We start from the raw sequence: 22,563 nt of genomic DNA on the forward strand, positions 1-22,563 counted from the left end.
CCTTTGCTCTGCAGTTGTTATAACGGACTCATAAATGTCTACCAGAGTCAGCCTGGATAAGTGCATGTGTATGGGTGCACACACACACACACGCACACACACACACACAGGTCTCTGATCCCCCGATGAAGACCGAGCCTGAACCGTCACACAGCAAAGAGAGTGCACGTGCTGGTGCACGAGCTGTAGACTGAACCTGTGGAAGAACAGGTGCTCAGAAAGGAATGCAGCTCATCTGTGGATGTGTCAAACTATGATTTAATGAGATGTTGCATATAAAAGTGGATCCAGAGGCAGCAGAGATGGACAGAAGGACGGAGCCCACCTGCTGTGCCCTGGCCCTGGCCCTGGCCCTGGCCCCGGCCCCGACCCCGGCCCCGGCCCCGGCCCCGACCCCAACCCTGACCCTGCATTAGTGTTGTTACGTGTGGACACCTAACGACGCCACATCTGGAACTCTTCTGATTACATGAGAACACAATAAATTAGTAGGACTCCGCGTCCGTCACCGTCACTTGTTCAGCTCCCGTGCATAAAGAGCAGCCTCACATTTGGCAACAGTTCCTTCAGGACTAATCTCAGAGACGTTAATGATTGAAGAAGTGATCCAGAAGAATTAAGGGATTAAAACGCTCCTCAGTGCTTCCTGGCCTGAATGGCTCAGGTTGGATCAGGTCCAGGCCACTACGAACCAAACTCCACCGTTTCCTCTGTGATGGGCTTGAACTCGTAGTTGCCTCTTCCGTCCATGTGGAGGTAGAACTGGAGAAGAGAGGAGGACAAGATGTTGAGAGGGGGGGCAGCTCACACGGAGCAGCTGGAGACGGGACAGCAGGCGAACCTTGTGATGCTTCCACAGAGACTTCCTGTGGGACACCGTGAACAGGGTGATGCCCACCTGTGGAGGGAGGAGGACAACCGTGTCACCCTGAGCTGATCACAGATGACCTCACATCAGAGCAGCTCCTCAGCTCAGCGGCCCCTGGTCCTACCTTCCTGCAGTGGCTGTAGATGTAGTCCTCCACATCCACACTCACGGCACTGGTGCACTCGTCCAGGATGGCGAACTGAGGCTTGTGGTAGAAGAGCCGGGCCATCTGGGTCCGGCACAAACACAGTGATGATGAGACATGACCTGTGTGGACGTCTTTAGTCTGAGGAGCAGAGAGGTCTCCTTACAGCCATCCTCTGCTTCTCTCCCCCGCTGAGAACATCCATCCAGTCCTGGACCACGTCCCAGGAGCCCTCCCTCTCCAGAATGTGACCCAGCTGGACATTGTCCAGGTATTCCTTCAGCACCTGAACACAGGAGGAGCCAAATGAAGAGGCTCATAGGGGACACAGTCAGAGGAGGGAATGGAAGGTGTGTCTGCAACCTGATCAGAGATCCCCTTGTTCCTCTGCTCCTCCTGGGTGTCGGGATAAATGACCTGGTCCCTGAGGGATCCCAGGGTCATGTAGGGTCTCTGAAACACAGCAGCTGTCTTACACACACCTCCCTCACACACCAGACGTAACAAAGAGACGTGACTGGTTCCCAACCTGAGGAACGTAGAACAGTTTCCCTCGCTCAGGTTTGGTCAAGCTTCCTCCAAACAAAGGCCACAGCTACAAGGAAACAAGCAGAAGAGGACCTTTCATACAAAGACCCCCTCAGACCCCCTCAGACCCCCACACCCAGCCCCCTCCTCACCTCTCCCAGGGCTCTGAACAGGGAACTCTTCCCACAGCCGTTTGGTCCACACACAAGAACATTGGTGCCAGATCTCACCTTCAGAGAAGACAGAGGTGAAGGACGGACCGGAGGCTTCTGGTCATGTGATGAGGGGAGTCGGGATCTTACCTCAAAGCTCAGGTCTCTGATCAGGACGTCCCCGTTGGGTGTTGCTAGTGGGGTGTGGTCAAATCTGAAAAACAAGGTCCAAGCTGGAGGCTGAGACAGCAGCAGACGGGCAACGTTGGAGCAACGGTGAAGGCGGTGCTAAAGTACGCCGTCACTTCCTGTCTGGCTCTGCCGGCCCGCCTGCTTTGGGTGCCTACTACTAACGTACGTTCCAATCAATATCAGTCAGTCCAAGGGTATTATTTAGAAGAATGAAACTAGCCCCCCCCCCCCCCCACCCAGAGGGTTGGGGTTACCAGGTGAGCTCCCAACTATTGTGAGAAGAGGAACCCTCCAGGCCCTACTGGTCCTGATAACCAGTCTGGACTCAGGACACACAGGACTAAACAGAGTCCAGGATCCAAGGGGCAACAACCAGACCTCCAACCCCTGGGCTGTCCTTCGGGCCAGAGCTGAGGACAGGACCCGGAGCGTGTCCTCTGTTGAGTCTAGCACAGCTTGTGGCTCAGCCACGAGCGTCAGGGACGCTCACTTGAAGCTCCACCATCAGCGATTATATTGGATTATTGTGGCTCTCAAATCAAGACGACCCTCAAGCAGAGGGTCGTCCCAAAGGGTCCTCAGCCCCACAAGCCCCCGGTCCAGGTCGGGGAGGAAGACTCGCTCCGTACTTCAAGGTGAAGATGAAAACCCTCCTCTGTGAGTAACCACGTGGCTCCAAGCATGATGCTAGCTAGGTCAATACAACAGGAGCTCTCCCGACCCTTAAACGTCTCGGCTTTTCCTGCTTCCCGCCCGCTCTGAGGACAGCACCTGTGTAGGTGTGTTAGCCGGGGTGTTGCAGGTGCCACAGGTGCATCACTCTCAACATTGACATCATCCTTACTTGATTATATTATCTCTGTTGATGACGCGTCCACTTCCAGGCACCAACATGAGTTTGTCCACAGCATCTGAATCATGAGAACAGAGACAGTTAGTTAGTTAGCAGACAACAGCTAGATGGCTATGCTAACCAGCCCGTCCCTGACCTTTGTCCTGCTGGGTCACCATGGTGCGTTCATATCTCCCAGCATTCAGCTCCTTCAGAACCTTCATCAGCTCAGTAATGCGAGCTGTGAATCTGTGAGGGACAGAAGACACCATGAGCAGTAATAACCACAGTTCAGGGGGACAGCAGCTTCGCTCACATGACCTCTGAACAACCTTCAGCTGGACATTTGGCCGAACCCTGGACCCTAACCCTGGACCCTGGACCTTAACCCTGGACCCTAACCCTAACCCTGGACCCTAACCCTGGACCCTAACCCTAACCCTGGACCCTAACCCTGGACCCTGGAGCCTAACCTGGACCCTAACCCTGGACCCTGGACCCTAACCCTGGACCTTAACCCTGGACCCTAACCCTGGACCCTAACCCTAACCTGGACCCTAACCCTGGACCCTGGAGCCTAACCCTGGACCCTAACCCTGACCCTAACCCTAACCCTGGACCCTAACCCTAACCCTAACCCTAACCCTAACCCTAACCCTAACCCTGGACCCTAACCCTAACCCTGGACCCTAACCTAAACCTGGACCCTAACCCTGGACCCCAACCCTGGACCCTAACCCTAAACCTGGACCCCAACCCTAACCCTAACCTAGGGGTTAGGGAAACACCTGATTATCTCTGGTTATATGTGGCTTCAACGTGAGCTTGAATCTAAACATAGAAGGAGAAATGTGAGCGTGAGGACTGCCTGGTTCTGTCCTCCAGCTGATCAGCGTGCTGACCTGGGAGACCAAACGGGGACCGTCTTGATTGTTTTAATGCCTGTAATGGGGGGGGGGGGGGGACCATGGAGATGTAGAAGCCCTGACCCTGCTGAGCAGTGACCTGTGCCAGGTCCTCCTCACGGGGAGGAGGAGGAGCCCTGACCTGTGCCAGGTCCTCCTCAGGGGGAGGAGGAGGAGCAGTGACCTGTGCCAGGTCCTCCTCAGGGGGAGGAGGAGGAGCCCTGACCTGTGCCAGGTCCTCCTCAGGGGGAGGAGGAGGAGCCCTGACCTGTGCCAGGTCCTCCTCAGGGGGAGGAGGAGGAGCCCTGACCTGTGCCAGGTCCTCCTCAGGGGGAGGAGGAGGAGCCCTGACCTGTGCCAGGTCCTCCTCATGGGGAGGAGGAGGAGCAGTGACCTGTGCCAGGTCCTCCTCAGGGGGAGGAGGAGAAGTGACCTGTGCCAGGTCCTCCTCAGGGGGAGGAGGAGGAGCAGTGACCTGTGCCAGGTCCTCCTCAGGGGGAGGAGGAGGAGCCCTGACCTGTGCCAGGTCCTCCTCAGGGGGAGGAGGAGCCCTGACCTGTGCCAGGTCCTCCTCACGGGGGGGAGGAGGAGCCCTGACCTGTGCCAGGTCCTCCTCACGGGGAGGAGGAGGAGCCCTGACCTGTGCCAGGTCCTCCTCACGGGGAGGAGGAGGAGCCCTGACCTGTGCCAGGTCCTCCTCAGGGGGAGGAGGAGGAGCCCTGACCTGTGCCAGGTCCTCCTCAGGGGGAGGAGGAGGAGCCCTGACCTGTGCCAGGTCCTCCTCAGGGGGAGGAGGAGCCCTGACCTGTGCCAGGTCCTCCTCAGCGGGAGGAGGAGGAGCCCTGACCTGTGCCAGGTCCTCCTCAGGGGGAGGAGGAGGAGCCCTGACCTGTGCCAGGTCCTCCTCAGGGGGAGGAGGAGGAGCCCTGACCTGTGCCAGGTCCTCCTCAGGGGGAGGAGGAGGAGCAGTGATCAGAGGGTCCGAGGCAGTGGCACCACTCATGACTGTGTGAAGGATGCCGGCCCCCCTGGTCGGGGACGTGGGAGCTGTGTGGAGCAGGCAGATGTGCACCAGCTGCAGGGAGCAGCTCACCCTAACCCTAACCCCCTTCAGTGGGATGGACCTGTGTAGGGAAACTTTATCAGGTGTTTCCCTACACAGGTGTTTCCCTACCCAGGTGTTTCCCTACACAGGTCCATCCCAATGAAGCAGCAGGAACCAATCAGGTGAGCTTCATCAGGTGTTTCCCTACCCAGGTGTTTCCCTACCCAGGTGTTTCCCTACCCAGGTGTTTCCCTACCCAGGTGTTTCCCTACACAGGTGTTTCCCTACACAGGTCCACGTCCCCCAACTCACCCTGACAGGCGAGTCATTTCTCGTCCAGCGAGCACGATCCTGCCTAAAGCCTGGGACATTCGCAGCAGCATCCTTCCACTCTGATAGTAGTCCTGAAGGTCACATCAAAGTCAGGTCAAGGTTACAACCAGCTTCTGTGTGTGTGTGTGTGTGTGTGCGTGTGTGTGTGTGTCAGACCTCCAGTAGCTCCGAGTGTGAGCTGCGCAGGTGCCGGGGGTGTGCCAGATTGAGGAAAGGTCGGCTGACCACCAGGTAACCCACCACTGTCGCCACATCTGGAGAGGAGGAACACAGAATTGGAGACGGATCAGGTCGGCACCACAGAACCGTGGGAGCATCAGCACGGCTTCAGGCTGTGGAGACACTTTATCTGCTCCATCTCTATTTAACAACACGTCCATGACAGGTGCAGAGGGTCAGGGTCAGGGTCAGGGCTAGGGTCAGGGTCAGGGCTAGGGTCAGGGTCAGGCTCAGGGCTAGGGTCAGGGTCAGGGCTAGGGTCAGGATCAGGCTCAGGGCTAGGGTTAGGGCCAGGGTCACGGTCACGGTCACGGTCAGGGTCAGGGTCAGAGTCAGAGTCAGGGTCAGGGTCAGGGTCAGGGTTGGGGTCAGGGTTAGGCTCAGAGTCAGGGTCAGGGTTAGGCTCAGAGTCAGGGTTAGGGTCAGGGTCAGGGTCAGGGTTAGGCTCAGAGTCAGGGTTAGGGTTAGGGTTAGGGTCAGGGTCAGAGTCAGAGTCAGAGTCAGGGTCAGGGTCAGAGTCAGAGTCAGAGTCAGAGTCAGAGCCAGAGTCAGGGTCAGAGTCAGAGTCAGGGTCAGAGTCAGGATTAGGGTCAGGGTCAGGGTCAGGGTTAGGCTCAGAGTCAGGGTTAGGGTTAGGGTTAGAGTCAGGGTTAGGGTCAGGGTCAGGATTAGGGTCAGGGTTAGGGTTAGGGTCAGAGTCAGGGTTAAGGTCAGAGTCAGGGTTAGGGACAGGGTCAGGGCTAGGGTCAGGATTAGGGTCAGGGTCAGAGCCAGGGTTAGGGTCAGAGTCAGGGTCAGGGTCAGGGTCAGAGTCAGGGTTAGGGCTAGGGTCAGGGTCAGAGTCAGGGTTAGGGTCAGGGTCAGGGTTAGGGTCAGGGTCAGGGTTCGGGTCAGAGTCAGGATTAGGGTCAGGGTTAGGCTCAGAGTCAGGGTTAGGGTTAGAGTCAGGGTCAGAGTCAGGGTTAGGGACAGGGACAGGATTAGGGTCAGGGTCAGGGTCAGAGTCAGGGTTAGGGACAGGGACAGGGACAGGGACAGGGACAGGGTCAGGGTCAGGGACAGGGTCAGGGTTAGGATTAGGGTCAGGGCTAGGGTCAGGATTAGGGTCAGGGTCAGAGCCAGGGTCAGGGTTAGGGTCACGGTCAGGGTCAGGGTTAGGGTCAAAGTCAGGGTCAGGATTAGGGTCAGGGTCAGAGCCAGGGTCAGGGTTAGGGTTAGGGTCAGGGTCAGGGTCAGGGCTAGGGTCAGGGTCAGAGTCAGGGTTAGGGTCAGGGCTAGGGTCAGGGTTAGGGTCAGAGTCAGGGTTAGGGTCAGAGTCAGGGTCAGGGTTAGGGTCAGGGTCAGGGTTCGGGTCAGGGTCAGGGTCAGGGTTCGGGTCAGGGTTAGGCTCAGAGTCAGGGTCAGGGTTAGGCTCAGAGACAGGGTTAGGGTCAGGCTCAGGGTTAGGGTCAGGGACAGGGACAGGGTTAGGGTCAGGGTCAGGGTTAGGGTCAGAGACAGGGTTAGAGTCAGGGTTAGAGTCAGGGTTAGGGTCAGGGTTAGGGTCAGGGTTAGGGTCAGGCTCAGGGTCAGGGTTAGGGTCAGGGTTAGGGTCAGAGACAGGGTTAGGCTCAGAGTCAGGCTCAGGGTCAGGGTTAGGGTTAGGCTCAGAGTTAGGGTTAGGGTCAGGGTTAGAGTCAGGGTTAGGGTCAGGGTTAGAGTCAGGGTCAGAGTCAGGGTTAGGGACAGGGACAGGATTAGGGTCAGGGTTAGGGTCAGAGTCAGGGTTAGGGACAGGGACAGGGACAGGGACAGGGACAGGGTCAGGGTCAGGGACAGGGTCAGGGTTAGGATTAGGGTCAGGGCTAGGGTCAGGATTAGGGTCAGGGTCAGAGCCAGGGTCAGGGTTAGGGTCACGGTCAGGGTCAGGGTTAGGGTCAAAGTCAGGGTCAGGATTAGGGTCAGGGTCAGAGCCAGGGTCAGGGTTAGGGTCAGGGTCAGGGTCAGGGTCAGGGCTAGGGTCAGGGTCAGAGTCAGGGTTAGGGTCAGGGCTAGGGTCAGGGTTAGGGTCAGAGTCAGGGTTAGGGTCAGAGTCAGGGTCAGGGTCAGGGTCAGGGTCAGGGTTCGGGTCAGGGTCAGGGTCAGGGTTCGGGTCAGGGTTAGGCTCAGAGTCAGGGTCAGGGTTAGGCTCAGAGACAGGGTTAGGGTCAGGCTCAGGGTTAGGGTCAGGGTAAGGGTCAGGGTTAGGGTCAGGGTCAGGGTTAGGGTCAGGGTTGCTTACATTTGGCAATGATGCTGTCAATAAATCCCATGGAAAAGCGAAAGAAGATGAAGCTGTGCAAATGGTCCACCTGCAGAGGAAACACTGAAGCTGAGCAAGACAACTCTGAAGACACGGTCTACCACGGTCCTGGGCCTCGGCCCACAGGGGCCCCCATACAGCTGTTACCCACCAGTTTCTTGAAGGTGGCGTGGATGGTCTGCTTCTCCCTCAGGTTGCCGTTATAGAAGGCGATCTCCTCACTGCAGCAGAGACAACGGCGGGTCAGTGAAAGGGAAGCAGCAGCCTGGAGAGTCCGGCTCCACATCATTAGGGTTAGGGTTAGGGTTAGGGTTAGGGTTAACCCTAACCCCTAACCTTAACCCTACTCTCCAGACCCTGAAGCAGCAGCAAGACCCGGAGAAAGATGAGAAAACCAGGACGACAGAAGACCAGGAGCAGGGTCCTGCTCCGTCACAGACCAGGGGGTTTGTGACCAATTCATCAACAGAGTGATGAGCATGAACACAACGCGTCAGGCAGGTTTAGTGGAGGACACCAGAAGGATCCAAAGACTAAAGGAACAGACCAGTTGTCAAAAGCCTGTATCGTTGTGGCCTCTGGAGCTGCTCTGCTGCTCGGGATCATGGTCCACCTGCATGAGGACACGACCCTGACGAAGGCTGATGTGCAGGAAGGGCTGTTCTCCGAGCACACGTATGGGATGGAAGTGGAGGAGCACGTCAAGCCACGCCCAGAACGGCCGCTGACAGTTCCGAGGGAACATCTCGTTCCCAAAGCAGGAGGAGACAACGGGGCGGGAACCTCCAGGACCGCCCACATTTGCTTCTGTGGGACCAGGATGATCCAGCAGCTGGGAAAGACAGTTGCTGGGGACCCCAACACTGTCCCACGTCACCGGTCCCACGTCAGGTCGTGGATCGGCTGTGTCGGACCTGTCCCCTGACTCAAGGTCTGGATGACAGGTTCAGGTTCTGCTCTTGACCTGCAGGGTTCTAGATTGCAGACATGCAGCCGTCTGCAGACACTCACGGTGCCACAGACAACAGGGACAGTTTGAGCGGACTCCTGCAGGACAGAGTCCCTCAGGCCAGGTTCCATCAGTCATGGCTTCATGTCCCTGCGGTGCCAGTCACCAGAGTCCTCCAGCTCTGACTGACTGGCCTCTTTGTTCTGAACCAAGCAGAAGGAGACAAGTGGAGCTGATGCTGGCTGGTGGGGTAAAGTAGTGACCAGGAACTGTTCAAAGGAAACCGGCAAATATTGCACAAATGCACATTTTGGGAATTCTTCTGTTAATCTAAGCTAACGAGATGCTAACAGTCTTCAGCCCTAACCCTGATCCTAACCCCGATCCTAACCCTTAACCCCTAACCCTAGCCCCAACACCTAACCCTTAACCCCTAACCCCAATCCTAACCCTTATCCCCTAACCCTTATCCCCAACCCCTAACCCTGATCCTAACCCATAACCTCAACCCCTAACCCTGATCCTAACCCCTAACCTCAATCCCTAACCCTGATCCTACCTCCTAACCCTTAACCCCTAACCCTAGCCCCTAACCCCTAACCTCAACCCCTAACCCTGATCCTACCCCTAACCCTTAACCCCTAACCCTGATCCTACCTCCTAACCCTTAACCCCTAACCCCTAACCTCAACCCCTAACCCTGATCCTAACCCTTAACCTCAACCCCTAACCCTGATCGTAACCCCTAACCTCAACCCCTAACCCTGATCCTAACCCCTAACCCCTAACCCCCTAACCCTGATCCTAACCCTTGACCTCAACCCCTAACCCTGATCCTAACCCCTAACCCTTAACCCCGATCCTAACCCCTAACCCTAGTCCCCTAACCCTGATCCTAACCCTTAACCTCAACCCCTAACCCTGATCCTAACCCCTAACCTCAATCCCTAACCCTGATCCTAACGCCTAACCCCTAACCCTGATCCTAGCCCTTAACCTCAACCCCTAACCCTGATCCTAACCCCTAACCCTGATCCAGGCTCCCTGCAGGCTGACGACCAGCCTGGCTTCAGGCAGATGACAGTTACTAATGCAAATGTCCCAGAAGAGTTTGGTGGGAGGTCCTTGCAGCTGTGCACGTTTCCTCCAGCAACGTGCACAGCTGCAAGTTTTCCATTCAAACTGGATCTGATAAACATCTGGCTGGTAATGAGCAGCCGATGGATCCACCTGAACCCTAACCCATCTTCTGGGGGGCCTCCTCCTCCTCCACAGGTGACACCCTGCTGGTTGTGCAGTGGAACCCGATGCGTCCTCATCCTTGAGAAACTCCTGAACCTTCCTGAATCTGCTTTGCTTCATCCCTCTCACGAGGTCGGGACCATCCCCGTTGCTAGCGTAGCGTTTGCCAGCTGCCTGAACCCTTCCCTCTAATCCAGGCACCGAACAACCACCAACCCTGATGGCGGTAGTTCAAGGCTAGCACCCCCCCAGAGGCCTACCTGTTGGTGATGAGGCGGGAGTTAACATAACGATATTCTCCTTCGTAGCGCTGCTCGATGACCGTCATTTTACCAATGGGCCTCCTCAGTCTGGTCAGGAACAGACCTGAGATCAGCAGGTAGGTCATCATGATGGCTGGACCCTGCACAGGAGAGGAAGGTTCATGAAGCTAACAGGACCACCTCACGGATCCTTCTGCCAGACTCTTCTCTGATAGAGGATGACGCCCCTCGTCCTTTGATGCCCCTCTTCCTTTGATCTTTAACAAAATGCTTCTTTTCGCCTCACCAGAAGGCAGCAATGTTCCTTTATTCAGCCAGAGACAAAAGATGCTTTGATAAGAGGAATAAAAGGAGCATTTTTGATAAGCAGAACAAAACCTTCAGTGATCAGAGGAGGAGGCGTGGACACCAGAGGCTGCTAGAGAGATTCCCACTGGTCCGCCCCAACATCACAGGACCACCAGGAACACCCCCTTAATAATGGACATTAGCACTGAACCCTTCCACCAGGGGGCGGTAGCTCCCACTGGACTAAACATGGGTCGTGCCAGAACACCTTCAGAGCACTGCCGCGGTACCCTTGAGCAAGGTACCTAACTCCCAAATGCTCCCAGAGGGCCGAAGGCAGACCTGCGTGGCTCGTATGTATGATTGGCTCCAGGATCCTCCTCATCACCCCAAAAGGGATAAAGAGAGAGAAAAAGGTTCTTCCAGAAGTGGAGAAGCCTCTTGGATCAGAGCTGAAAGGTCTTTGGAGAACTAGCAGAAATCCAGTGGAATTCTGGACGACTGACATCTAAAAGTGAGACCGCTGGTGCTCAGTCAGGGCTAGGGTTAGCCCTGACCCTCTAACCCTGACCCTCTAACCCTGACCCACTAACCCTGACCCTAACCCTGTCCCTAACCCTGTCCCTCTAACCCTGACCCACTAACCCTGACCCACTAACCCTAACCCTAACCCTGTCCCTAACCCTGACCCTCTAGCCCTGACCCTGACCCTAACCCTGTCCCTCTAACCCTCTAACCCTGACCCTAACCCTGTCCCTCTAACCCTCTAACCCTGACCCTCTAACCCTGACCCTGACCCTCTAACCCTGACCCTGTCCCTCTAACCCTCTAACCCTGACCCTCTAGCCCTCTAACCCTCTAGCCCTGACCCTGTCCCTCTAACCCTCTAACCCTGACCCTAACCCTGTCCCTCTAACCCTCTAACCCTGACCCTCTAGCCCTGACCCTGACCCTGACCCTAATCCCTCTAACCCTGACCCTGTCCCTAACCCTAATCCCTCTAACCCTGACCCTGTCCCTAACCCTGACCCTAACCCTCTAACCCTAATCCCTCTAACCCTAACCCTCTAACCCTAACCCTCTAACCCTAATCCCTCTAACCCTAATCCCTCTAACCCTAACCCTCTAACCCTAACCCTCTAACCCTGACCCTGTCCCTAACCCTAATCCCTCTAACCCTGACCCTGTCCCTAACCCTGACCCTCTAACCCTAACCCTCTAACCCTGACCCTGTCCCTAACCCTAATCCCTCTAACCCTGACCCTGACCCTGTCCCTAACCCTGACCCTAACCCTCTAACCCTAACCCTCTAACCTGACCCTGTCCCTAACCCTAACCCTCTACCCTAACCCTCTAACCCTAATCCCTCTAACCCTGACCCTGTCCCTAACCCTGACCCTAACCCTAACCCTCTAACCCTAACCCTCTAACCCTAACCCTCTAACCCTAATCCCTCTAACCCTAACCTCTAACCCTAACCTCAATCCCTAACCCTGACCCTAACCCTGACCCTCTAACCCTGACCCTAACCCTAATCTCTCTAACCCTGACCCTGTCCCTAACCCTGACCCTAACCCTCTAACCCTAACCCTCTAACCCGAACCCTCTAACCCGAACCCTCTAACCCTAACCCTCTAACCCTAACCCTCTAACCCTAACCCTCTAACCCGAACCCTCTAACCCTAACCCTCTAACCCGAACCCTCTAACCCTAACCCTCTAACCCTAACCCTCTACCCTAACCCTCTAACCCTCTAACCCTGACCCTCTAACCCTCTAACCCTAACCCTGACCCTAACCCTGACCCTGTCCCTGACCCCAAACCTAACCCCTAACCCAGAAGAAAGGAGTTCAGTCACACAAAGAGCAGCAAACCCGATCCACTAGGCTGGGTTACTGAACCGGCTTCCTGGCTGAACTCCCAAAAAGATCATCCATCAGCGGCAGCATGAAACCCCACAAAGAAAAAACCCCCGAAGCATCGTGACGTTTGCTAAAGGGGGTCCAGCGGGTCCAGCCTGGTTGGACCCTACAGGGGAGCCATGGTTGCTGCACCAAACCAAACAAGTCCTGGTTGTGGCGCTGCCAGCTCAGTCTGTTGGGAACTGGGCTGAGGAGCAGAGGGTTGTGGGTTCCAGCCCAAAGCCTAACCCTAACCCTGGTGACCAATCCAGGATGAGTAACTTCTGTTTACCCTCACTGACATGCAGAGTCATGATGTGTCAACTGGTCACGGACATGTCGTTCAGTTCTGAGTTCTCAACCTACCTGAGCCCCGATGGCACTTGTTAGCTTAAAGATGTAGAGTCCAATATCCAGCAGAGGCTGTGGAGACACAGAAGAGAGGCTGCTGCTCCATTATTTACAATACCGGCACAAAAGGTCAACGAGTCAAATGGATGTTTCCACAGTAGCAGGAATGGAACGATACTGGGATTCACAACTGGAATAACCCAGACAAGCTGTCCCGTCCCAGTTAGCTCGATAGCTGTCCGCCAGGAAGAGCCTCACGTCTGTGAACGAGGATCTTGGACGAGCAGGAAATAGGCTCCCAGTGTGGTTGTTCATCCATAAGATGAACCTGCGCTTTGCTAATATGGGTTAGCTACCTTGCTAAGGTTGGAATACAGGTCCACCACGCTGTTGCAGAATTTCTCCACGTCCTGCGTCAACAGCTGGTCTGGGTTCGATATCCGGTTGTCCAGATTGCCCATTTTGTAGTAGGTGAAACCTCTGGAGAACAAGATTAGAGAGGAAGACACGCACATGAATATCATCTCCAGGTGTAGTGACGTTACAGCAGTAGCAGTAGTAGCAGTAGCAGCAATAGCAGCAGCTACAGTAGCAGTAGCAGCAGTAGTAGCAGTAGTAGCAGTAGCAGCAATAGCAGCAGCTACAGTAGCAGTAGTAGCAGCAGTAGCTACAGTAGCAGTAGTAGCAGCAGCAGCAGCTACAGTAGCAGTAGCTACAGCAGCAGTAGCAGCAGCAGCAGTAGCTACAGTAGCAGTAGCATTAGCAGCAGTAGCTAGAGTAGCAGCAGCAGCAGTAGCTAGAGTAGCTACAGTAGCAGCAGTAGCTACTGTAGCAGTAGCATTAGCAGCAGTAGCAGCAGTAGTAGCAGCAGTAGCTACAGTAGCAGCAGTAGCAGCAGTAGCAGCAGCAGTAGCAGCAGCAGCAGCAGTAGCTAGATTAGCAGCAGCAGTAGCTACAGTAGCAGTAGCATTAGCAGCAGTAGCAGCAGCCTGCAGGTAATTAGCTGCTAATCGCTCGTTTAGTTGAGAGTCCTGAGTAAAACATCAAAGGGAATCGCAGCATCGGCCCAGTCAGGATTCAAAGGTTTCCCCCAGTTTAGCCTCACTTCTAAATGGCTGAAATCAGCTCCAGCGCAACATGGTTTTGATGTCCAAAACACTGAAGAGAGCCAGCTAAGCTAAGCTAAGCTGAGCTAAGCTAAGCTGTGCTACTTACTGGAGGTACTGGTCGTACAGGCTTTTGGTCAGCCTCTCACGGAACCGCAGCTTCACTTCGTTCAGACCCAGCTTGAGGAAGTTGTTGACCAGGGCGATCTGGAGTCAGCGGGTCAGAAAACAACGGTTGCTTTGATGTTTACAGCAATATTTACATCTAGTTCTATATTTCCAGGTTGGGGTTAGGGTTAGGTTAGGGTTAACCCTAGCTAGTGTTAACCCTAACCTAACCTAACCGTCCTTCAGACAACAGACACACATCCAGACACTTACAGCCGGCATGAACTTGATGAAGCTGAACAGGTAGGACTTGAAATCCTTCGCTGAGCGGCCGATGATTGCACTGCAGAGCAGAACAGGCAGAGAGAGGAGATCCATCAGATCAGATCCATCAGATCAGATCCATCAGATCAGATCCATCAGATCAGATCAGATCCAGCAGATCAGATCCATCAGATCAGATCAGATCCATCAGATCAGAGCCATCAGATCAGATCAGATCAGATCCATCAGATCAGATCAGATCCATCAGATCAGATCCATCAGATCAGATCAATCTGATCAGATCCATCAGATCAGATCAGATCCATCAGATCAGAGCCATCAGATCAGATCAATCAGATCCATCAGATCAGATCCATCAGATCAGATCAATCAGATCAGATCCATCTGATCAGATCCATCAGATCAGATCCATCTGATCAGATCCATCTGATCAGATCATCTGATCAGATCCATCAGATCAGATCAATCAGATCAGATCAGATCCATCTGATCAGATCCATCTGATCAGATCCATCTGATCAGATCCATCAGATCAGATCAGATCCATCAGATCAGATCCAATCAGATCCATCAGATCAGATCCATCAGATCAGATCCATCAGATCAGATCCAATCAGATCCATCAGATCAGATCCATCAGATCAGATCCATCAGATCTGATCAGATCCATCAGATCAGATCCATCAGATCAGATCCATCAGATCAGATCAGATCCATCAGATCCATCAGATCAGATCCATCAGATCAGATCAATCTGATCAGATCCATCAGATCAGATCCATCAGATCAGATCCATCAGATCAATCAGATCAGATCAGATCCATCAGATCAGATCAGATCCATCAGATCAGATCCATCAGATCAGATCAATCTGATCAGATCAGATCCATCAGATCTGATCAGATCCATCAGATCAGATCAATCTGATCAGATCCATCAGATCAGATCCATCAGATCGATCAGATCCATCAGATCAGATCCATCAGATCAGATCAGATCCATCAGATCAGATCAGATCCATCAGAACTTCACCATCTTGGTGCTGCCCACTGAGCAGCTGCAGGTCAACCAGGTTTAGAGCCTTTACTCATCATTTAGGGGAGAGACTTCATCAAGACACCCAGGAGAGCATTGATAGCTACCCGCTAGTGTGCTAACAGAGGCCACTTTAGCTGGTCCTCAGGGGCAGGGGCAGGGGCAGGGGCAGGGGCAGGGGCAGGGGCAGGGTGGGGCAGGGGCAGGGGCAGGGGCAGGGGCAGGGGCAGGGGCAGGGGCAGGGTGGGGCAGGGGCAGGGGCAGGGGCAGGGGCAGGGGCAGGGGCAGGGGCAGGGGCAGGGGCAGGGGCAGGGGCTCTGTGCACCAAGGCCTCGATCTGCCTCCAGAAGCTCTCAACACACGCGCTCTTCTGTGTTCTGGCTGCTGGTCACAGGAATGTTAGACCAAAGTAGTTCTGGGAATCAGTTTTCCACTCAGCCGGATCAGCCAGTCAAACAGCTCGGGCGTTAATTACCGGTGAACTTTGAGCAGTGCTAGCGGCACCAGTGCTAGCGGCACCAGTGCTAGCGGCACCAGTGCTAGCGGCACCAGTGCTGACAGGCTGGAAAACCCAGTTACCTGTTCCAGATTCTTATCACGGTCATGGAGCTCAACAGGCTGGCTAGCACAAACGTGCTAACACTAGCTTTAAAGCTATCCTCCGCTGTGCTGCTCTCAGCCTGGGCTGCAGGGGGAGCCAACAGGGTCCGCTCACAGTACCCCTGTCTTTCTGTTTCTCCTGAGTGGACCTGGAGGGGTTCTGGCTGTTGTGGCTGGTGCTCAACGGAGGCTGCTGGAGCTGCAGCCGTGCTCGTGGCTCAGTGGATCTCCAGGATCTCCAGGATCTCCGTGCATGAGGAGGTCCACAGGCATCTCAGCTGGAGGGGCAGGAACACGAGTCCTGGGCTCAGCATGATGATGCTGGGGAGCGATGCCCTCTCACCTTTCTATCATTGTGCCGTTCTGAATCATCCAAACATCACAGTAGGTTCTGGCCACCAACATGGCAGCGATGAGGATCAGGTAGCAGGTCTGTGGGAGAGACAAGCAGGACATGAGGCGGTCAGAGAGCAGGTGAGGCTCGCACGTCCTCAAGGCCGCTCCTGGCCTTCACCACTATCCCTCCATATCTAATCAGTGGAGATTAGGAGGAGCCAGAGGAGCCTCCTGGACCTTGACATCCACTCACACATGGTGTTCTTATCAAAGAACCGTGGGTCAGGGTCAGGGTCAGGGTCAGGAACACCAGGGATTGTTCTCCTCCTGGAGTGAAACCACACCCTTATATTACTGGGGGGGGTTCTCACCTCCATGCAGAAGAAACGAGGCACGAGGATGCGCAGAATCCTGAGGATCCGGACGAGGAACTGCTTGTCCACAGCAGCGCGGTCCTTCCGGGCATCTTTCTGCAGACAGGAAGAGCAGAGTGAGAAGAGACTCCGAGGTCTTGATGCCAGCAAACATGAGCAGCTCGGTACCTCAGCGCCGAGCACCACGTCCGTCCTCCCATCACTCCTGCAAAGAAACCACAATGTTGGAGGAGGAGACCAGCAGGACCTTCATGAGGGACTTCAGGAGTCACCCTGCATGGAGCCCGGGTCCAAACCCTCAGCGTCACCTTTGGCTCTGTTTTAAATTAAAGCTCGTTTACCGCTTATTCTCTGAGTTGTTTGTTGTATGGAGAGAAGCTGAACCCTGACCTTGACCCCTGACCCCTAACCCATAAACCAACCCTAACCCCTGACCCATAAACTAACCCTAACCCCTAACCCATAAACCAACCTTAACCCCTAACCGTGACCCTGACCCCTAACCCTAACCCATAAACCAATACTGACCCTAACCGTGACCCTGACCCCTAACCCATAAACCAATACTGACCCTAACCGTGACCCTGACCCCTAACCCAACCCTAACCCTGACCCCCAACCCTGACCCCTAACCCATAAACCAACCCTAACACTGACCCCCAACCCTGACCCCTAACCCATAAACCAACCCTAACCCTGACCCCCAACCCTAATCCATAAACCAACCCTAGCTAGGGCTAGGGTTAAAGTCGCAGCTCACATTTATTTATTTACCATTAATTTAGACCAAGAGACTTTTTAACTTTCTCGGCCTGATATTCACCCAAATACTTGGTAAATATGTAACAAGAACCAGGAAACACAAAGTTCCACCCAGAAGGCAACATGGTTAAATACAGATATACAACATATAGAAATATTGCACACCAAATATTTATTATTATTATTATTATATTATTGTGTCTGTAGATACTATATAAACTATATGTTAAGACAAACGGACCCATGTAGTCAGACAAGGAACTGGAGCTGCTGGACCAACCGGAGGCCAAAGTGCGCAGACTTTGGAGCCCCGAGGACGGTTCGTACCGTCCCAGCAGGTCGCTGTCACCTCGGACTGACAGCTAGCACCTGCTAACTACAGCTAGCACCTGCTAACTACAGCTAGCACCTGCTAACTACAGCTAGCACCTGCTAACTACAGCGAGCACCTGCTAACTACAGCGAGCACCTGGTAACTAGCATCTTTAGGCCGTCTGACAGCGTCGCTTTAAGCTTGTGCCAACAGCGTCCATCACCACCATCTCACCTGTTCCGTTTGTGTGTCCGCCTGCTGAGTTTCACCAGGTACAAGGCGAGCAAAAGCCCCCCTGCGATGGAGGAGTTCCTCGCTGTCAGGTACTTACTGAACGCCGCCATGACTGACTGGCTCCAACATCATTCAGACCAGTTCCGGGAGCTTCTTCTTCTGCTGCTGCAGCACGCAGCCTCGCGGGGTTATGTCGCCCCCTGGTGGGTGGCCTGAGTGACGCCGACGCCGCCTATCTATCTATCTATCTATCTATCTATCTATCTATCTATCTATCTATCTATCTATCTATCTATCTATTATCTATCTATCTATCTATCTATCTATCTATCTATCTATCTATCTATCTATCTATCTATCTATCTATCTATCTATCTATCTATCTATCTATCTATCTATCTATCTATCATCTATCTATCTATCTATCTATCTATCTATCATCATTCAGAGTTCCAGCAGCTTCTTCTTCTGCTGCCCCGTGCAGCCTCGCGGGGTTATGTCGCCCCCTGGTGGATGGCCTGAGTGACGCCGACGCTGGGAGTTTGAAAGGAATCTATCCATCCATCCATCCATCCACCCACCCATCCATCCATCCATCCATCCAACCATCCATCCATCCATCCATCCATCCATCCATCCATCCATCCATCCATCTGGGACAATACACATTAACGAACATTTCTGTAAACGTGCCAGTATTAGCACAGGAAAGCTGTTTTTAACCGTGGTCCCTGGGCAAGATGTAAAATGGCAGCATTAACAAAATTTTCAATTTTAGGGTTCCACCCACTCATGATGTAACTTTAGTTGACAAACACAGGAGAAACAGTGAACCTTTAAATATTAACAACAAACATCTAGATGGACAATGTTGCATGTGCAGGTGATCCTGCAGCACAAACCATAATAGAAGACAACATGAAGACAGAAGAAGACACAGGAGACGACCTGCAGGGTCCCTCAGGAGCCCCGCAGGGCTCTAGTGTGGACAACGCTGGTTTCAGCCAGTTTTAAGTTCAGTCTTGAACGTGTTGGATGTGTTGGATATGTTGGATGTGTTGGATGGGTTAGATGGGTTAGATTCTTGGATGTGTTGGATGGGTTTGGATGTGTTAGATGGGTTAGATGTGTTGGATGTGTTAGATGTGTTGGATGGTTAGATGTGTTAGATGGGTTGGATGTGTTAGATGTGTTGGATGTTTTGGATGTGTTAGATGTGTTGGATGTGTTAGATGGGTTAGATGGGTTGGTGTGTTGGATGTGTTCGATGTGTTGGCTGTGTTGGCTGGGTTCGATGTGTTAGCTGGGTTGGCTTGGTTCGATGTGTTGGATGTGTTGGCTGTGTTGGCTGGGTTCGCTGTGTTCGCTGGTTGGCTGTTTTAGCTGTGTTGGCTGTGTTGGCTGGTTGGCTGGGTTCGCTGGGTTAGTTGTGTTTGGCTGTGTTACGCTGGGTTCGCTTGTTGGCTGGGTTGCTGTGTTGGCTGGTTCGCGGTGTTCGCTGTGTTGGATGTTGTTGGCTGGGTTGGATGTGTTGCCGTGTTGGATGTGTTGGATGGGTTGGATGTGTTGGACGTGTTGGCTGTGTTGGATGGGTTAGATGTGTTAGATCTGTTAGATGTGTTGGATGTGTTGGATGTGTTGGATGCGTTGGATGGGTTGGATGTGTTTGATGTGTTAGATGTGTTGGACGGGTTGGATGGGTTAGATGGGTTGGATGTTTTGGATGTGTTAGATGTGTTAGATGGGTTGGATGTGTTAGATGGGTTGGATGTGTTAGATGGGTTGGATGTGTTGGATGGGTTAGATGTGTTGGATGTGTTGGATGTGTTAGATGGGTTAGAGGTGTTAGCTGTGTTGGCTGGGTTGGAGTGTTGGATGGTTGGATGTGTTAGATGTGTTGGATGTGTTAGATGTGTTGGACGGGTTGGATGGGTTAGATGGGTTGGATGTGTTGGATTGTGTTAGCGGTGTTAGATGTGTTAGATGTGTTGGATGGGTTGGATGTGTTGGATGTGTTAGAGGTGTTAGATGTGTTAGATGGGTTGGATGTGTTAGATGGGCTGGATGTGTTGGATGTGTTCGATGGGTTAGAGGTGTTAGCTGTGTTGGATGGGTTGGCTGTGTTGGCTGTGTTGGCTGGGTTGGCTGTGTTCGCTCGGTTGGCTGTGTTCGATGGGTTGGCTGGGTTCGCGGTGTTCGCTGTGTTGGCTGGGTTGGATGTGTTGGCTGTGTTAGCTGTGCTGGATGTGTTAGCTGGGTTCGCGGTGTTAGATGTGTTAGCTGTGTTGGCTGTGTTAGATGTGTTGGACTGGGTTGGATGTGGTTGGATGTGTTCGAGGTGTTCGATGTGTTAGATGTATTAGATGGGTTGGCTGTGTTAGATGGGTTAGCGGTGTTTGATGTGTTGGATGGGTTAGATGTGTTGGCTGGGTTGGCTGTGTTGGCTGGGTTGGCTGGGTTCGCGGTGTTCGCTGTGTTGGCTGGGTTCGCTGTGTTGGCTGGGTTCGCGGTGTTCGCTGTGTTGGCTGGGTTCGCTGTGTTGGCTGGTTGGCTGTGTTGGCTGTGTTCGCTGTGTTGGCTGTGTTCCTGGGTTCGCGGTGTTCGCTGTGTTGGCTGTGTTGGCTGTGTTGGCTGGGTTGGCTGTGTTGGCTGGGTTGGCTGGGTTCGCTGGGTTGCTGTGTTGGCTGGGTTCGCTGTGTTGGCTGGGTTCGCTGGGTTGGCTGTGTTGGCTGTGTTCGCTGTGTTCGCTGTGTTCGCTGTGTTGGCTGGGTTCGCTGTGTTGGCTGTGTTGGCTCGGTTCGCTCGGTTCGCTGTGTTGGCTGGGTTCGCTGTGTTGGCTGGGTTGGCTGGGTTCGCTGTGTTGGCTGGGTTCGCTGTGTTGGCTGGGTTGGCTGGGTTGGCTGGGTTGGCTGTGTTCGCGGTGTTCCTGTGTTCGCTGGGTTGGCTGTGTTCGCTGGGTTCGCGGTGTTCGCTGTGTTGGCTGGGTTGGCTGTGTTCGCTGTGTTCGCTGGTTTTTGCTGTGTTCGATGGGTTGGCTGTGTTGGATGGGTTCGCTGTGTTCGCTGGGTTAGATGGGTTGGATGGGTTGGATGGGTTCGATGTGTTGGATGTGTTGGATGTGTTGGATGTGTTGATAGGTTAGATAGGTTAGAGGTGTTAGATGGGTTAGATGGGCTAGATGTGTTGGACGGGTTGGATGGGTTGGATGTGTTGGATGTGTTGGATGTGTTGGATAGGTTAGATAGGTTAGAGGTGTTAGATGGGTTAGATGGGTTAGATGGGCTAGATGGGTTAGATGTGTTGGATGGGTTAGATGGGTTGGATGGGTTGGATGGGTTAGATCTGTTGGATGTGTTGGATAGGTTAGATAGGTTAGAGGTGTTAGATGGGTTAGATGGGCTAGATGGGTTAGATGTGTTGGATGGGTTAGATGGGTTGATGGGTTGGATGTGTTGGATGGGTTGGATGGGTTCGATGTGTTAGATGGGTTAGATGTGTTGGATGTGTTGGATAGGTTAGATAGGTTAGAGGTGTTAGATGGGCTAGATGTGTTGGATGGGTTGGATGGGTTGGATGTGTTGGATGTGTTAGAGGTGTTAGATGTGTTAGATGGGTTGGATGTGTTAGATGGGTTAGAGGTGTTAGATGTGTTGGATGGGTTGGATGTGTTGGATGTGTGTTGGATGTGTTAGAGGTGTTAGATGTGTCAGATGGGTTGGATGTGTTAGATGGGTTAGAGGTGTTAGATGTGTTGGATGGGTTGGATGTGTTGGATGGGTTAGATGGGTTGGATGGGTTGGATGTGTTGGATGTGTTAGAGGTGTTAGATGTGTTGAATGGGTTAGATGGGTTGGATGGGTTGGATGTGTTGGATGTGTTAGATGGGTTGGATGGGTTGGATGTGTGGATGTGTTAGAGGTGTTAGATGTGTTGAATGGGTTAGATGGGTTGGATGGGTTAGATGGGTTGGATGGGTTGGATGTGTTGGATGTGTTAGATGGGTTGGATGGGTTGGATGTGTTGGATGTGTTAGAGGTGTTAGATGTGTTGAATGGGTTAGAGGTGTTAGATGTGTTGGATGGGTTGGATGTGTTAGATGTGTTGAATGGGTTAGATGGGTTAGATGTGTTGGATGGGTTAGATGTGTTGGATGGGTTAGATGTGTTGGATGGGTGGATGTGTTGGATGTGTTAGAGGTGTTGGATGGGTTCGATGTGTTGGATGTGTTGGATGTGTTAGATGTGTTGGATGTGTTAGATGTGTTAGATGTGTTGGATGGGTTAGATGTGTTGGATAGGTTAGATAGGTTAGAGGTGTTAGATGGGCTAGATGGGTTAGATGGGTTAGATGTGTTGAATGGGTTAGATGGGGAGGGACAGAGGGAGGGAGGGACAGAGAGGGATGGATGGATGGATCGATGGATGGATGGATGGATGGATGGATGGATGGATGGATGGATGGATGACAGATGGATGGATGGATGATGGATGGATGACAGATGGATGGATGGATGGATGGGTGGATGGACAGGTGGATGATGGAGGCTCACCCTTGCTCCATCACACCCCAACCCTTGAACCATTCTCTCCTGCTCCTCCATCACTCAGAGCTCCTCCATCACTCAGAGCTCCTCCATCACTCAGAGCTCCTCCATCACTCAGGGCTCCTCCATCACTCAGGGCTCCTCTGAGAGCTCCTGCTCCTCCATCACTCAGAGCTCCTCCATCACTCAGGGCTCCTCCATCACTCAGAGCTCCTCCATCACTCAGGGCTCCTCCATCACTCAGGGCTCCTCCATCACTCAGAGCTCCTCCATCACTCAGGCTCCTCCATCACTCAGAGCTCCTCCATCACTCAGAGCTCCTCCATCACTCAGGAGAACCTCCCTGAGTCCCTCAGCTACCTGCTCAAGCTCA

At 53.4% G+C, this 22,563-nt stretch overlaps 1 protein-coding gene across 3 annotated transcripts; it reads right to left on the reverse strand.

Moving 5' to 3' along the window:
• Nucleotides 1-236: 236 nt before the first annotated feature.
• abcd3a (ATP-binding cassette, sub-family D (ALD), member 3a) lies at nt 237-17,803 on the reverse strand. 3 transcript variants are annotated; one of them, XM_057012571.1, is made up of 23 exons: nt 17,648-17,803; nt 16,507-16,543; nt 16,336-16,434; nt 15,972-16,060; nt 13,982-14,051; nt 13,710-13,807; nt 12,851-12,974; nt 12,510-12,566; nt 9,952-10,094; nt 7,652-7,721; nt 7,480-7,549; nt 5,157-5,254; nt 4,980-5,071; nt 2,875-2,966; nt 2,730-2,796; nt 1,844-1,907; nt 1,694-1,771; nt 1,543-1,608; nt 1,377-1,466; nt 1,180-1,299; nt 993-1,097; nt 842-898; nt 237-762 (listed from the first exon to the last, which is right to left on the reverse strand). In XM_057012571.1, exons 1-23 carry the CDS (start codon nt 17,755-17,757, stop codon nt 685-687), a joined length of 1,974 nt encoding a protein of 657 aa, XP_056868551.1. In that variant the 5' UTR covers nt 17,758-17,803; the 3' UTR covers nt 237-684. The 3 variants fall into 3 exon arrangements, with proteins under 3 accessions (XP_056868551.1, XP_056868552.1, XP_056868553.1); XM_057012572.1 differs by having other exon boundaries at nt 17,745-17,791; XM_057012573.1 differs by having other exon boundaries at nt 16,507-16,654; nt 17,648-17,785.
• Nucleotides 17,804-22,563: the final 4,760 nt, after the last annotated feature.

This window comes from Takifugu flavidus, chromosome 17, assembly GCF_003711565.1.
Source record: "Takifugu flavidus isolate HTHZ2018 chromosome 17, ASM371156v2, whole genome shotgun sequence".
In the NCBI taxonomy this organism is placed as follows: Eukaryota; Metazoa; Chordata; class Actinopteri; order Tetraodontiformes; family Tetraodontidae; genus Takifugu; species Takifugu flavidus.

Excerpts from the sequence above, each read along its gene's own strand:
- abcd3a (XM_057012571.1), bottom strand. The coding sequence starts at position 17,757 with ATGGCGGCGTTCAGTAAGTACCTGACAGCGAGGAACTCCTCCATCGCA. Across the intron at positions 2,797-2,874 it reads GGTGACCCAGCAGGACAAAG|ATGCTGTGGACAAACTCATG; the intron begins GTCAGGGACGGG and ends CTCATGATTCAG. Across the intron at positions 1,908-2,729 it reads AACAGAGATAATATAATCAA|ATTTGACCACACCCCACTAG; the intron begins GTAAGGATGATG and ends CTTGTTTTTCAG.